Source organism: Aegilops tauschii, chromosome 6 (genome assembly GCF_002575655.3).
Source record: "Aegilops tauschii subsp. strangulata cultivar AL8/78 chromosome 6, Aet v6.0, whole genome shotgun sequence".
NCBI classification, from domain to species: Eukaryota; Viridiplantae; Streptophyta; class Magnoliopsida; order Poales; family Poaceae; genus Aegilops; species Aegilops tauschii.
The window spans coordinates 449006615-449023519 of record NC_053040.3 but is presented as its reverse complement, the minus strand read 5'-3'; the positions used below and the strand labels follow the sequence as shown (position 1 = coordinate 449023519).

The 16905-nt window shown below is 47.2% G+C and overlaps 1 protein-coding gene across 1 annotated transcript; it reads left to right on the top strand.

Moving 5' to 3' along the window:
* The first annotated feature begins 15546 nt into the window (after positions 1-15546).
* On the top strand, positions 15547-15921 carry LOC109741394 (uncharacterized mitochondrial protein AtMg00860-like). Its single transcript, XM_020300478.1, has one exon. It carries the CDS (start codon positions 15547-15549, stop codon positions 15919-15921), a length of 375 nt encoding a protein of 124 aa, XP_020156067.1.
* The last annotated feature ends 984 nt before the right edge of the window (positions 15922-16905 follow it).

Here is a 16905-nt window from a genome sequence, read left to right as displayed (position 1 = left end):
AATACAATCGCAGTAGTTCTCCCTTTACTACCCTAGCCGAACAAGCAGAACGTAAGGTAGTAACCACAGGAGCCGGGCAACCCCACTATTGACCAAAGACATGATTCGGAGCTAATGCATATAATGCAATATTCGGGACGCCAAAGTATACTAGAAAAGTTTTCAGACTTTTTTTTTTGAAAATATACGTGGCCGAATAGAGCCCCTGGAATTTTAAGCCATACTGAAGTGTATATGTCAATCTGACGCGAAGAGGGAATGCAGATTATGAAATAAACCAATATCGAATAGGAGTTGGTGAAAAACGGTTTCCATTTCAATCTGATTGACACGTCAAAACGTGCCCTTACAGATAATGCCATAAGCATCAAGGCTATTTTACATGCCGAGAATTTGTAAACAAGGGAAAGCTGTATACAGGTCCTAAAGAAGAAAAGGTAGTCTTGAAGATCCCTTGGACAACCTGCCGCACGTCTATGCCGCTTTCACCTTGGTGAACATCCTTTGAGAGGAGCAATCGACGATCGTTTATACGAAAGGGGCCCGGAAAGAGCCCTTGCACATCCATAGGATAGCTAGGTTTTAATGCACATGTTGTATGGAAGAAAAAGAAAGATCAACGAAGAAAGGTTAAGGTCAAATAGGGTCAAGCCGCACTATAGACCTTGTCTGCAGTGTGCCTCCGTCGTTGCCCAGGGTATTTTGAGTGCGTAATTATGCACGCACGGTACATATGCCGCGGTTGTGTGGGGCGATCGATGGAGGCGAGACTGCTAGTCCAGCTCTGGATCCACAGAGCCGTGATTCTGCGGAGTAGGACGGACTCGCTTAATGGTGTCCGGGGCCTTAATGGCCGATGAGTTATTCGGCTTGATGAGGCCGTTCTGTACTCGCTTAATGTTGCCATTGACTGTAATAACACCGGGGGGTCCATTTTTTGTGCTTTAAGTAAGAATAATGCAGGACTGCATGGACGCGGGCGAAGGCGGTACGTCCGAGCAGTGCATGATAACCACTGCAGAAGGGGACGATGTCGAAGATCAAGTCTTCACTTCGGAAGTTTTCCGGTGAACCAAAGACTACTTCCAATGTTAGTGAGCCCGTGCAGCGGGCCTCGACGCCGGGTATCACTCCTTTAAAGGTGGTGTTACTAGGCTTGATTCTTGACGGGTCAATACCGATTTTGCGGACAGTGTCTTGATAGATCAAGTTAAGATTGCTGCAGTCGTCCATAAGGACTCGGGTGAGATAGTATCCATCAATAATTGGATCAAGGACCAGAGCTACCAAACCTCCATGACGGATACTAGTCGGATGGTCCCTGCGGTCGAAGGTGATCGGACAAGCCGACCACATGTTGAATTTAGGGGTGACAAGCTCTACTGCGTAGACGTCCTCTAGTGCGCTCTTGCGCTCCCTTTTGGGGATATGCGTGACATATATCATCTTCACTATTTTCGCCTCATGGGGAAATTTCTTTTATCCCCCTGTATTCGGTGGGCCGGGCTCATCATCATCCTCGCTTGGCGGCCGTTTCAACTTATGTCCGGTATTTAACTTACCGGCCTGTTTGAAGACCCAATAGTTTCTATTGGAGTGATTGGCAGCTTGTCGGGGGTGCCATGAATCTAGCAAGGCCGATCGAGTATATTGTCCAAATTAGATGGACCATCTTTATTTCCTTTGAATGGCTTCTTCCGCTGAACGGATTTAGAGCCACTGAATCTGGCGTTAACCGTTGTGTCTTCGATTTCTTCATTGTTGTTTCGACGGTTATGTTTGTTGCATCGTGGCCTTCCATTGCCGTCCCTGACTTCGGAGGTGCCAGGGTCGCTGGTACTGTTGCTTCTACGAGCCAACCAGTTGTCTTCTCCCGCGCAGAAGCGGGTCGTGAGTGCGGTAAGAGCTGCCATAGACTTCGGTTTTTCCTGACCGAGGTGTCGGGCAAGCCATTTGTCGCGGATGCTATGCTTAAAGGCCGCGAGGGCTTCGGCGTCCAAACAGTCGATGATTTGGTTCTTTTTAATTAAGAACCTAGTCCAGAGTTTGTGGGCCAACTCTCCGGGTTGCTGGACTATATTGCTACGGTCATCAGCATCCGGAGTCCGGACATAGGTACCTTGAAAGTTGTCTCGAAAGGCATCCCCCAAGTCTTCCAGGCTACCAATAGGGTTCTCTGGTAGGTTGTTCAACCAGTGTCGTGCTGGTCCTTTCAGCTTTAGGGGGAGGTACTTAATGGCGTGGAGATCGTCGCCGCGACCATGTGAATATGGAGAAGAAAATCCTCAATCCATAACGCGGGATCTGTCGTTCCATCGTATGATTCGATGTTTACGAGTTTAAACCCTTCTGGAAATTGGTGCTACATTACCTCATCTGTAAAGCACAAGGGGTGTGCGGTGCCTCTATACTGGGCAATGTCACGATAGAGTTCGGATGACATCCGTGTTCGGTTTTCACCCCGAGTTCGGTTATTCTTATCGCGCCAAGCTTGATGGCCGTCGTCTCTCGTCGGAGCACGTCCCCTTGATCCGTTGATTGATCTGGTCTGGCAGGATCTATTGTCCAGGTCCTGATGTAAGTCGTAGGTTGATACGTCCATTTTGCATCATGCTTTTATATCGATATTTATTGCATTATCGGCTGTTATTACACATTATGTCACCATACTTATGCCTATTCTCTCTTATTTTACAAGGTTTACATGAAGAGGGAGAATGCCAACAGCTGGAATTCTGGGCTGGAAAAGGAGCAAATATTAGAGACCTATTCTGCACAGCTCCGAAAGTCCTGAAACATCACGGAGGCAGTTTTTGGAATTAATAAAAAATACTGGCGAAAGAATCAACCAGAGGGGGGCCACCCACCATCCATGAGGGTGGGGGTCGCGCCCCCCTACCTCGTGGGCCCCCTGGCAGGCCTCCGGTGCCCATCTTCTACTATATGAAGTCTTTCACCCTGGAAAAAATCAGGAGGAAGCTTTCGGGACGAAACACCACCGCCACGAGGCGGAACCAATCTAGGGCTCCGGCGGAGCTGTTCTGCCGGGGAAACATCCCTCCGGGAGGGGGAAATCATCACCGTCGTCATCACCCTCGATCCTCTCAGCGGGAGGGGGTCAATATCCATCAACATCTTCACCAGCACCATCTCCTCTAAAACCCTAGTTCATCTCTTGTATCCAATCTTTGTCCCAAAACCTCAGATTGGTACCTGTGGGTTGCTAGTAGTGTTGATTACTCCTTGTAGTTGATGCTAGTTGGTTTATTTGGTGGAAGATCATATGTTCAGATCCTTTATGCATATTAATACCCCTCTGATTATGAACATGAATATGATTTGTGAGTAGTTACGTTTGTTCCCGAGGACATGGGAGAAGTCTTGCTATAAGTAGTCATGTGAATTTGGTATTCGTTCGATATTTTGATGAGATGTATGTTGTCTCTCCTCTAGTGGTGTTATGTGAACGTAGACTACATGACACTTCACCATTATTTGGGTCTAGAGGAAGGCACTGGGAAGTAATAAGTAGATGATGGGTTGCTAGAGTGACAAAATCTTAAACCCTAGTTTGTGTGTTGCTTCGTAAGGGGCTGATTTGGATCCATATGTTTCATGCTATGGTTAGGTTTACCTTAATACTTCTTTTGTAGTTGCGGATGCTTGCAATGGGGGTTAATCATAAGTGGGATGCTTGTCCAAGGAAGGGCAGTACCCAAGCACCGGTCCACCCACATATCAAATTATCAAAGTAACGAACGCGAATTATATGAGCGTGATGAAAACTAGCTTGACAATAATTCCCATGTGTCCACGAGAGCGTTTTCCTTCATATAAGAGTTTGTCCAAGCTTGTCCTTTGCTACAAAAAGGATTGGGCCATCTTGCTGCACCTTACTTACTTTCATTACTTGTTACCCGTTACAAATTACCTTATCACAAAACTATCTGTTACCGATAATTTCAGTGCTTGCAGAGAATACCTTACTGAAAACCGCTTGTCATTTCCTTCTGCTCCTCGTTGGGTTCGACACTCTTACTTATCGAAAGGACTACGATAGATCCCCTGTACTTGTGGGTCATCAAGACTCTTTTCTGGCGCCGTTGCCGGGGAGTGAAGCGCCTTCGGTAGGTGGAATTTGGTAAGGAAAAGTTTATATAGTGTGCTGAAATTTAGTGTCACTTGTTACTATGGAAAGTAATCCTTTGAGGGGCTTGTTCGGGGTATCTTCACCACGACCAGTAGAGCAAAGAGTTTCTCCTCAACCTACTGAACCTGCTGAAAATGTTTACTTTGAAATTCCTTCGTGTATGATAGAGAACTGCTAGCTAATCATCTCACAGGTGATGGAACATTACATCCCGATTTGCACCTAATCTATGTGGATGAAGTTTGTGGATTATTTAAGCTTGCAGGTATGCTCGAGGATGTTATCAAGAAGAAGGTCTTCCCTTTATCTTTGAAGGGAGAGGCATTGACATGGTTTAGGCTATGTGATGATATGGGATCATGGAACTACATCCGATTGAAATTGGAATTTCATCAGAAGTTTTATCCTATGCATCTTGTTCATCGTGATCGTAATTATATATGTAATTTTTGGCCTCGAGAAGGAGAAAGCATCGCTCAAGCTTGGGGGAGCTTAAGTCAATGTTATATTCATGCCCGGCTGTCTCTCAATAATTGCTCCATGCTCGATACTTCTTGTACTGGTTCTTTTATGATGAAGACTATTGAATTCAAATGGGATTTATTGGAAAGAATTAAACGCAACTCTGAAGATTGGGATCTCGACGAAGGTAAGGAGTTAGGTATAACACCTAAGTTTGATTGTGTTAAATCTTTTATGGATACCGATGTTTTCCGTGAATTTAGCACTAAATATGGACTTTACTCTGAGATAGTAGCTTCTTTCTGTGAATCCTTTGCTACTCATGTTGATCTCCCTAAGGAGAAGTGGTTTAAATATAATCCTCCCATTGAAGTAAAAGTAGTTGCACCTATAATGTTGATCCTGTTGTTCCTACCGCTTATATTGAGAAACCACCTTTCCCTGTTAGAATAAAGGATCATGCTAAAGCTTCAACTGTGGTTCGTGAGAGTAACACTAGAACACCTACACCCCCTGACCAAATTAAAGTTGAACCTAGTATTGCTATGGTTAAAGATCTCTTGGCCGATAATATTGATGGGCATGTTATTTACTTCTGTGATGAAGCTGCTAGAATTGCTAGACCTGATACTAAAAATAAACATAGATCTGTTGTTGGCATGCCTGTTATTTCTGTTAAAATAGGAGATCATTGTTATCATGGCTTGTGTGATATGGGCGCTAGTGCAAGTGCAATACCTCATTCCTTATACAAAGAAATTATGCATGATATTGCACCTGTTGAGATATAGGAAATTGATGTTACAATTAAGCTTGCCAATAGAGACACTATTTCACCAGTTGGGATTGTTAGAGATGTTGAAGTCTTGTGTGGGAAAGTTAAATCTCCTGCTGATTTTCTTGTTCTTCGTTCCCCACAAGATAACTTTTGTCCCATTATATTTGGTAGACCCTTCTTGAATACTGTTAATGCTAGGATAGACTGCAAAAAGGATGTTGTTTCTGTTGGTTTAGGGGATATGTCTCATGAGTTTAATTTTGCTAAATTTCGTACACAACCCCACGATAAAGAATTGCCTAGTAAAGATGAAATTATTGGTCTTGCTTCTATTGCCGTGCCTCCTAATGATCCTTTAGAAAAATATTTGCTAGACCATGAAAATGATATGTTTATGAATGAAAGAAGGGAAATAGATGAAGTGTTCTTTAAACAGGGACCTATTTTGAAACACAACCTGCCTGTTGAAATCCTAGGGGATCCTCCTCCACCCCAGGGTGATCCCGTGTTTGAGCTTAAACCATTACCTGATACTCTTAAATATGATTATCTTGATGAGAAAAAGATATATCCTGTTATTATTAGTGCTAACCTTTCAGATCATGAAGAAAAGAAATTATTGAAAACTCTGAAGAAGCAGCGTGCTGCTATTGGATATACTCTTGATGATCTTAAGGGCATTAGTCCTACTCTATGTCAGCAAAAAATAAAATTGGAGAAACACGCTAAACCGGTTCTTGATCACCAACGACGGTTAAACCCTAAGATGAAAGAAGTGGTAAGAAAAGAAATACTAAAGCTTCTGGAGGCAAGTATAATTTATCCCGTTGCTGATAGTCAGTGGGTAAGTCCTGTCCATTGTGTCGCTAAGAAGGGAGGTATTACTGTTGTTCCTAATGATAAAGATGAATTGATCCCCCAAAGAATTGTTACAGGTTATAGAATGGTAATTGATTTCCGCAAATTAAATAAAGCTACTAAAAAGGATCATTACCCTTTACCTTTTATTGGTCAAATGCTAGAAAGATTATCCAAACATACGCATTTTTGCTTTCTAGATGGTTATTCTGGTTTCTCTCAAATACCTGTGTCAAAACAGGATCAAGAAAAGACCACTTTTACTTGCCCTTTCGGTACCTTTGCTTATAGATGTATGCCTTTTGGTTTATGCAATGCACCTGCTTCCTTTCAAAGATGTATGACTGCTATATTCTCTGATGAAAGATCGTGGATGTCGCCTAGAGGGGGGTGAATAGGCGCTTTAAAATAATTACGGTTTAGGCTTGAACAAATGCGGAATAAACCTAGCAGTTAATTTGTCAAGCACAAAACCTACAACAACTAGGCTCACCTATGTGCACCAACAACTTATGCTAAGCAAGATAAACTACTAGGTGATACCAAGATATATGAGAAGAAACAATATGGCTATCATAAAGTAAAGTGCATAAGTAAAGAGCTCGGGTAAGAGATAACCGAGGCCCGCGGAGACGACGATGTATCCCGAAGTTCACACCCTTGCGGATGCTAATCTCCGTTTGGAGCAGTGTGGAGGCACAATGCTCCCCAAGAAGCCACTAGGGCCACCGTAATCTCCTCACGCCCTCGCACAATGCAAGATGCCGTGATTCCACTAAGGGACCCTTGAGGGCGGTCACCGAACCCGTACAAATGGCAACCCTTGGGGCGGTCACCGAACCCATACCCTTTGGCAACCCTTGGGGGGCGGTCACCGGTACCCGTCAAATTGCTCGGGGCGATCTCCACAACCTAATTGGAGACCCCGACACTTGCCCGGAGCTTTACACCACAATGATTGAGCTCCGAACACCACCAACCGTCTAGGGCGCCCAAGCACCCAAGAGGAACAAGCTCAAGGGTACCAAGCACCCAAGTGTAATAAGCTTCTCAACTTGTAACTTCCACGTATCACGGTGGAGAACTCAAACCGATGCACCAAATGCAATGGCAAGGGCACACGGAGTGCCCAAGTCCTCTCTCAAATCCCACCGAAGCAACTAATGCTAGGCAGGAAAATGAGAGGAAGAACAAGAAGGAGAACACCAAGAAATCCAAGATCTAGATCCAAGGGGTTCCCCTCACATAGAGGAGAAAGTGATTGGTGGAAATGTGGATCTAGATCTCCTCTCTCTTTTCCCTCAAAAACTAGCAAGAATCCATGCAGGGATTGAGAGTTAGCAAGCTCGAAGAAGGTCAACAATGGGGGAAGAACACGAGCTCAAAGGATAAGATTCATTGGGGAAAAAGACCCCCTTTTATAGGAGGGGGAAAAACCAACCGTTATGCTCACAGCCCGCATAGAGCGGTACTACCGCTCCTACGAGCGGTACTACCGCTAGGGCGGCAGAAGCCCAATGAAACAACACTGCAAAGGGGCAACAGGGCGGTACTACTACAGGAGCGGTACTACCGCCTGCCCTTGCGGAACTACCGCGCGACCACGGATGTAAAAAATAACTGCCGTGCCTACAACCGCTGGAGCTAGCTACGAGAAAAAGGCGGCACGGTACTACCGCTCACAGGGAGCGGTACTACCGCGTAAGGGCGGATGTAAAAAATTACATCTGCGCCTACTACCGCGTGCAACAGTGCCAGGACATGAGGCAGTGGTACTACCGCTCACCAGGAGGGGTACTACAGCGTAGGGCGCGCAAGTAAAAAATTACTTCTGCGCCTACTTCCGTGTGCGCCAGCGTTCTGGGCTAGAGGCAGCGGTACTACCGCTCACCAGGAGCGGTACTATCGCTGGCCCCTGCGGTACTACCGCTCCCTTGAGCAGTACTACCGCACGCCACAGAGGCTTTAGCACTTGGATGCCTCCAAAACGCAGCTAAAGACAACAAACAGATCCCATAAAACCAGAACTGCCATAACTTTTGCAAATGAGCTCCGAATTGAGCAAACTCAAGCTTGTTGGATACAAGACAATGAGTAGCATCAAAGTAATGAACGTGAATCATATGAGTGTGATGAAAACTAGCTTGATGATAATTCCCATGTGTCCTCGGGAGCGTTTTCCTTCATATAAGAGTTTGTCCAGGCTTGTCCTTTGCTACAAAAAGGATTGGGCCATCTTGTTGCACCTTACTTACTTTCATTACTTGTTACCCGTTACAAATTACCTTATCCCAAAACTATGTGTTACCGATAATTTTAGTGCTTGCACAGAATACCTTACTGAAAACCGCTTGTCATTTCCTTCTGCTCCTCGTTGGGTTCGACACTCTTACTTATCGAAAGGACTACGATAGATCCCCTATACTTGTGGGTCATCATAGGTGTAGCCCGGAGACGCTACCTCTTTGCCTCGATGGCGAGGTGGCGTGGGCTGGTGTTCGGCGTAAGCAGCTGATCTGTCTCGCCCATGTGGTGGCCGGTCTGGTTCATCAGCATGATTATATCTTGACGGTATTGGCTCAACGGCCTCGTCGTCGAATTGTGGTAGTAGCCGACACTTCGGATAACTCTTTGTTGGGCGTTCGAGGCCGTATTCCTCAGCAGCAGGGACCTGGGTCCATCTATCGTTGAGCGCATCATGTTCGGCTTGAAGCTGTTGTTGTTTCTTCTTTAGGCTCCTCACAGTTGCGATGAGCTATCGCTTAAAGTGTTCTTGCTCGAGGGGTTCCTCTAGCACGATGAAGTCTTCGTTGCCGAGGCTGACTTCCTCCTCGGAGGCCGGTAAATAGTTATTGTCCTATGAATCCTCAATCTGGGCCAGTTCGTCTGGGTTGACTTGTCTGTCTTCCCAATCATCCTGCTCTATGGCAGGCTCAATAGGGTGGTCAGAGTCTTCGGCATTCTCCGGAGTGTCATTGTCTTCGGTGCCGGTATTACTTTCTTTTTCCCGCCACAATCGTGAACAGCGCCGCTGACGTCGACGCTTTGGTGGTGCCTCGACGGGCTTGTCCTCGATTGAAACCTGATTGCTATTGTCGTCCTCTTTGGGTGTATCCACCATACACACGTCGTATGTAGAAGTGGCAGTCCCAATGTCCGGTGAGAGCCGGGTTTTGGATTGGTTCGGCTCCAGCATCGTCGTCCGTACCGTCGATATCTTCGGAGGCGTAATCGAGCATGTCGGTTAAGTCCTCGACAGCGGCTACCAAGTGGGTGGTGGATGAGACGTAAAATTCCCCGCACTCAGCCCCTAGTTCGGGCTGTGTGTAATTCGGAGGTGATACCTCCGTGATGGCGGGAGATCACATTAAGTCCAAGGCCTCGCTTAGGAGTGAAGGCCGGACAGGAACCGAGGTCTAGTGGAGCTGGGCATGGTACATCACACAAGGCTGTGCTCAATGGACGCGGACCTTGAGTGTTCGGAGTTAGCATCCAGAGGCGGATTCGGCTCTCCGATGACAGGGAGAGTTCTGCTTGATTCCAGGCTTGTCGAAGACACAGCGGCCTCTGGGTCTCCGGCAAAGAGCTCCATAACAGGAGAGAGTCCGGTTGGTTTCAGACTCCCATATTCAAGTGTCTCGTGGGTCTTCTGGCCCTCCCGCGAAGCTTCGGGGGTCTATTTTGTTCCAAAAAAAATGTCAAAAAGTTTCAGCTCATCTGGTCGGCCTTGCAGTGGGCCATCACCCCTCTTAGACCAAACACTGCATGGACAACACACAAGACATTGTTTGACATCACGTGGGCATCGTCTTGACCATGCCAGACTAGTGACCGCATGAAGACACGGCTCTGGCAACACGCCCGACGTGCGCTGCGCTGCGCCCTCGCCTCTGTTTCGCGCGTGCTCGTTCTAGAGCTCGCCGACGACTGCCGCAACCCTTGACCCCTCCCTGCCACTCGCCGATGCCGGAGCAGCTGCAGCGAGCACGGGCACGTGGTGGCCAAAGCCACAATGCACCCGTGCCCCTGTCTTCTTCTCCCACCGCCTCCTGTGCTCGTCTTCGAGCTTCACAGTGTCCGCGTGAGCTCTGAAGCGCTTCCCCCTCCTCGCTGGTGCTCCTCGTCGCCGTACGCCGCTTCCACAGAGCTCCGGTGGAGCCACGTACCCCCCTCCCCCTCCGGCTATAAATTGGGACTCCTCCAGCCTCTCTGAGCACTCCAAGCTCACGGCACAGCCTCCACAAACCCGTAGCATAGCCGCAGCCCGGCCGGGCAGGCCTCTGAACGCCTTCCCCGACTAGACGTCGCCGGCAATCCCCGTAGCCCCTCCTCCTCACTCCAGTGCCCCTCGAGCTCAATTCACTCCTCCAGTGACTCTCTGGTGGTCCACTGGTGCCGTCCGAACCCGTTGGAGCCCCTGGTGCAGTCCCACGTCGCCGTCGTCCTCAACTCCGGCGAGCTCCGCTTTTTGCAGCCGCTGGAGAAGCCCGTTCTGACCCCGTCCGTCCACCTCTATCCAAGCCACGGGTACAGGCAGGTGTGCAAGCATCTCCTCTATCCATCTATGCCTCTCGATCTGGCCGCCGAGCCCTCCTCGCCGGAGAACGCGCCTGCGAAGCGCCGCCCGTCACTCTCTCTCTCTCTCTCCCTCTCTCTCTCTCCCCGACCAAACGCGTGGGGCCCACTGTCAGCCTCACAGCTCACGCCCGAAGCGGTATGACTGGAGGCGTATTCCTGGAATACGCCATCGAAGTCACCCCCTGGTTCTTCTTTTAACTCAAATTTAAATCAAATTTTGACAAAAACTTTGACCAGCCATAACTCTTAAACCATAAGTCCAAATGAGTAGATTCTTTTTGCATTGTATTTGTTTTGAAAAGTTCTAGCAGCTTTGATGATGAGTTCTGCAAGAAGGAAACTTTGATGATGTTGATCTGTTTACTTTGAGTGGTATGTTTTGCATGCCGAATAGTTGCATGATCATGGCATATTGTGACTCGAGTTATTTTATTTCAAGTTAAAACTAATGTTAATTCAACTTGAACATAACATTGATCGATTCATGGTGCCACTGAATCGAGTTTTTCCCAGTGCAACCACATTTGCCTTTATGGGAAGGTCATTATTCGGTCCGTTGTCATGCCTCTGGTCGGTACCTCCAACGAGGGAAGGTTATGGGCGTGCGGTACCCTGGCCCGGTAAGCAGACATAACCTTGTGTGCCTGTTTGTTGTTATGGTACCTTGTCCCCGTTTGGGACCGTTTTTCCCACGACGGTGGCCGTTGATGCCTTTGGTACGCACGGGGCCACCCATGACTTAGCCTAGTGGGGAGTTAGTCGAAGTGGTCGGGAGAGTGTCATGGCAATGGGATGGTTTCGTCGGAATGCCGTTGGTCCACTCGAATGGGAAAACGAGGCCATGGATTCCGTGGTGTGGGTAAAGTGCGCTACCTCTGCAGAGTGTATTTAATCTATCGATAGCCGCGTCCTCGGTTACGGACGAAGCTCATGAGTAAGTCACACCATGGATCAACATTAATAAGTAATCTTGCACACTAAAATTTTTATTGTTTGGCACTGGTTGTGTGATGATTTGTGAGACCATGAAGATGATCGTGGTGGGAACCAAAGTGGTGGTTTCATTCGTGATCCAGGTATGATCACCGTTCGGTTACGAGGTAACCCATCTGGTAAGAGAGTCCGAGCACAAGTTAATTTCACCGCATCAGTAATATGACTTGCATTGCATTAAACCTGATTAATTGTCATGATATAGTTTGCCATTATGCTTATGCTTGTTGTGAGCTAGCAAGTACATTCAATGTATTGACCTAGCGTGTCATGCCAGATTTCAGGAAAGTCGTATCGGATCGGAGTGCTTCCCGTGTCTAGATCGCATCCACATCGGTGTACCTATGCTATGGAGTTCCACTTCGTCGTTGTTCCGCTGCCACTCAGTTATCGTGATCGAGGCCCCTTCATGTTCATTAAATAATGTACAAATTGTTCAGCCGCACCGTGTGTGCCGCTTGGCCTCGCTACTTGATGTAATATCAAACCTATGTTTCCGCTAGCATCAATAAAGCGTTGGTTTCTGTACCAAGTTGTTGTGTGTTGCCAGAAGACTTGATCTTTGGGCTGGCAATGCAAGGTAATCCGGTTGCTCTGAGCTGGGGTTCCACAACGCTTGGTATCAGAGCCGTGCTGACTGTAGGAAACGCTAGACCGTCGATATGCTAGATGAACGGTAGTTAGCTTAGTTTGAGTGCCGGTAGTAATAGAAATTGATTGCTGCATTGCATGCATTTTATTTTTTGTTATTACTAACCGTCTGATGATTGCGAGTGTAGATGGCTCCAGTTCCGTTCCTGTACCAGTCTGAGCCAGCACCGTACACCTCACTGCACCTGCTTCAGAACATGTGGCGACGACTCTACTCAGAGGGTGCTGATCCAGTGTATCAGGTGTATCGGGAACATCTGGCCGGTTCGCTGTACGAGTATTACACGAAGGTCACTTTACACTACAGTTCTCCTTCCGGCGCTTACACCCGTTCCTCTAAGGGTGGTTTCGCTTCCACGCCATCTCATGCTATCCGGTTTGCTGCACTCGAGGCCCTTGTAGACCTGCGCTACAACGAGGTTCGCATGCAGACCCACCCAGGTTTCTTCTTCTACCCATCTTTGCACGATCGTATCCGCTTTCCTTTCATTGATCCGGTGTGCGATCGTCCTGCTAGCCACCTTTCTTGCTATATCACTGCCAATTATCTCTTGATCTATGAGTTGGCCCGAGAGCTGTCCCGAGCCCGGATAACCCTTGCCGCTACTCGGAATAGGAACCCTCCACCTACTGTCGAATTCACTCCGTTCGTTCCTCTAGTCTTTGTTACTCCGGTTACTTCGGTGACCACTCAGGGTACCACGAACCCTTTGGCAGTGACTCCTCGCAGTGCCCCTGCTGCGTGGGCTTCCCTTGTCGCTACTCCTACGGCCCCTATGCTTAGGTCTTGCCACGCACCTGCCCCTGAGGGAGAGTCTTAGAGGCAGCGCGCCGTGTCACTTTTAACCTGAAGTTTTCCACTATCAGCTCAGGATCTGAGTCCGGCTCAAGAGAGGAGCCTGCAGCACCCGTCGAGCACTAGATCGTTAGAGTACCCGCAGCGTCATGAGGTTGATGTACGGATGTAGTCGTTCGTGTCATGATGCTTAGTTTCATGTATGAGGGTAGTCGAACCAGTCATGATGTTTATCTTTCATGTATGAGTCTATGTATAATTTTGTTGGAACCTTTTTATTCGCCTTGGTTTCTTTTCCGCTGCTTTCTTTCGGCTTGTCACTGGCATTTCTTCCCATTTTTGGATATTTCTCATCTCGGTTGCTTATTATGGGAAAATAAACAATAGGATGACGCGAGGAGGCAGCAGCAACCATGCTTGTGAGGATGTCCCTGTTCGTCGCTCAGCAAGACAGGCAGGACATTCCCCCAGGCCATATCAGCCACCACCGCCACATCCGCCACGTCCGCCATCCACTGAGCAAATTATGCGTATGTTTGAGGAAATAAGGAACAGTGATCTGATTGAGCTGTGGAAAAGTGTGCAAGCTATGGTTGGGCAGAATGGAAATCAGAATGGTCATGACTCCAAGCTGTCAGATTTTCAGAGGACCAAGCCTCCCTGTTTCAGTCAAGTTATCGATCCTTTGGAAGCCGATGATTGGTTAAGGACTATTGAGAAGAAGCTTGAGATTGCTCGTACTGAAGAAGCTGACAAAGTTCCGTTCGCTACGCATTATCTTGAAGGAGCTGCCGCTATATGGTGGGATAATGCTAAGGCTATGTGGCCTGCGGACGAAGAAATTACCTGGACTAAATTCAAGGACCATTTCCGCAAGTACCATATTCTAGTCGGGATTATGAAGGTCAAGCAGCGCGAATTCCTCGCTCTCACACAAGGAAGCCTGTCAGTAAGTGAGTACCTGCACAAGTTCAACCATTTGGCCCGTTAGTCTCTTTATGATGTGGCCACAGAAGAAAGGAAGATCGACATATTTCTTGGAGGACTGAACCAGCACCTCAGATGCAATCTGAGTATGTTTGATTTCCCGGATTTCCAAACTCTAGTAAACAAAGCCCTCATCGCAGAAAGGGAACACAAGCTCGTGCACGACAATAGGCCTGCTAATAATGACCACAAGCGCATATTCGAGCCTAAGAAGGATGGACAACCAGTGCAGAAGGCTCGTACTTGGCAGCAGACTCAGGTTGAGTACAAACCGAATTGGCAACAGAATGTTAACAAGACCACTACTCAAGTCAAGAACATCATGACCAACCGATGCGCGAAGAGTGTCAGCGCAATAATTCTTGCTTCAATTGTGGCCAAACCGGGCATTATGCCAGACAGTGCCCCAAGAACAGCAAGCCAACCGCTCCATTCAGGCCACAAGTAAATCACTGGAGCCCTACTCTATCCAGAGGACCATCCAAGCCAACCGCTCCAAATGGAGCCCAAGAGGACCTGGAAGTCATCATTGGTATGTTTCCTGTTAATAGCATACCTGCAATAATTTTATTTGACTCTGTGCTTCCCACTATTTTATTTCACGGAGTTTTGCTGCCCAAAACAAATTTCCTTGCTCGATTTTGGGAAAAAATACGATGGTACAATCCCCGGGATCCGTGCTCAGAAGCAATCTGGTCTGTCGTAATTTGGAAATTGATATCAATGAGTCAGATTTCCAACATCCTTGATAGTCATCGAGTCTGCCAAATTGGATATTATTTTTGGAATGTATTCCCTGAGGAATTACCAAGAATGCCGCCAGATAGGGAGCTTGAGTTTGCAATTGATCTTGTGCCTGGAACCGCGCCGTTATACAAGAAGTATTATCGGATGCTTTCGTCTGAATTAGTGGAATTAAAGAAGCAGCTTGATGAGATGCTTCAGAAAGGATACATCCATCCGAGCTCTTCACCATGGGGATCACCGCAATATTTGTGGACAAGAAAGACGACAGTCTTCGGATGTGGGTAGATTACCGTCAGCTGAATGATGTCACTATCAAGAAAAAATATCCACTGCCAAGGATTGATGATTTGTTTGATCAACTCAGTGGGGCAGAAGTATTCTCCAAGATTGATTTGAGGACCGGATATCACCAGCTCAATATGAAGAAGGAAGATATTCCCAAGACCGCGTTCACTACTCGATACGGTCTTTATGAATATACAGTTATGTCTTTCGGTCTCACCAATGCCCCTGCCTTTTTTTATGCATATGATGAATAAGGTATTCATGGATTTCTTGGATAAGTTGGTAGTGGTCTTCACCGATGACATCCTCATCTACTCAAAGGGTGAAGAAGAACACAAGGAACAACTCAGAGCAGTTCTGCAAAGGCTCCGTGACCATCAGCTATATGCGAAGTTTAGCAAATGTGAGTTTTGGCTCAAGAAAGTTCGATTTTTAGGGCATGTTCTTTCAGCAGAAGGGATAGCCGTGGATCCAAGTAAGGTGAAAGACGTGCTAGACTGGACTGCACCCACGACAATATCCGAGATCCGGAGTTTCCTTGGATTAGCTGGATACTACCGTCGCTTCATCGAAGGATTCTCTAAGATTGCCAAGCCAATGACAGAGCTTCTCAAGAAAGATAAGAAGTTTGAATGAACTGAGGATTGTGAGAAAAGTTTCAATGAGCTAAAGACCAGACTGACAACAGCACCGGTATTGACTCTGCCAAACATCTACCGCAGCTTTGATGTATATTGTGACGCATCCAGGAGAGGTATTGGATGTGTACTCATGCAAGCTGGCAAGGTTGTGGCCTACGCATCTCGACAGTTACGGCTTCACGAAGGGAACTATCCAACGCATGATTTGGAGTTGGCCGCTGTTGTGCATGTTTTGAAAATTTGGAGACACTACCTCATTGGAAAAAGGTGTCAGATATTTACCGATCACAAGAGTCTCAAGTATATATTCACTCAAACAGACTTAAACCTTCGACAGCGAAGATGGCTCGAGTTGGTCAAGGATTATGACCTTGGGATAAATTATCATCCGGGTAAAGCCAACGTGGTTGCCGATGCCCTCAGCCACAAGCCTACCAGTCTGAATGCCATAATGGATTTCTTGCCTCCCGAACTCCAAGAAGAGATCGCTCAGCCCAGTTTGGTTATAGTTGATGCCACCTGCCAATATATTGGAAGTTACTCCTACCCGAGGATGACATTCGCCGGGCCCAGACAGATGACGTAGCGCTGCAGTCCCATGTCAAGCGTATGCAAGAAGGCAAGACTCAGGATTTCTCTAAGGATCAGCAAGGTATGCTAAGATTTCGAGGACGGATTTGCGTACCTGAGCAAGCAGACCTGAGAAAGAAGATCTTGGCAGAAGCACACAAATCTTCGTATTCAATTCACCTAGGAGGTACCAAAATGTACGAAGACCTTCGCCAGATATTTTGGTGGGATGGAATGAAGAAAGATATCGCATACTTTGTTGCTTGCTGTGATATATACAACAAAGTGAAGGTGGAACACCATAAACCCGCCGGACTCCTTCAACCCCTACCCATCTCGCAATGGAAATGGGATGATGTCTGCTTGGATTTCATCACACTCCTACCAAGGACTCACCGAGGCAATGATG

Coding starts and splice junctions, on each gene's coding strand:
- LOC109741394 (XM_020300478.1), top strand. CDS start 15,547: ATGGATTTCTTGGATAAGTTGGTAGTGGTCTTCACCGATGACATCCTC.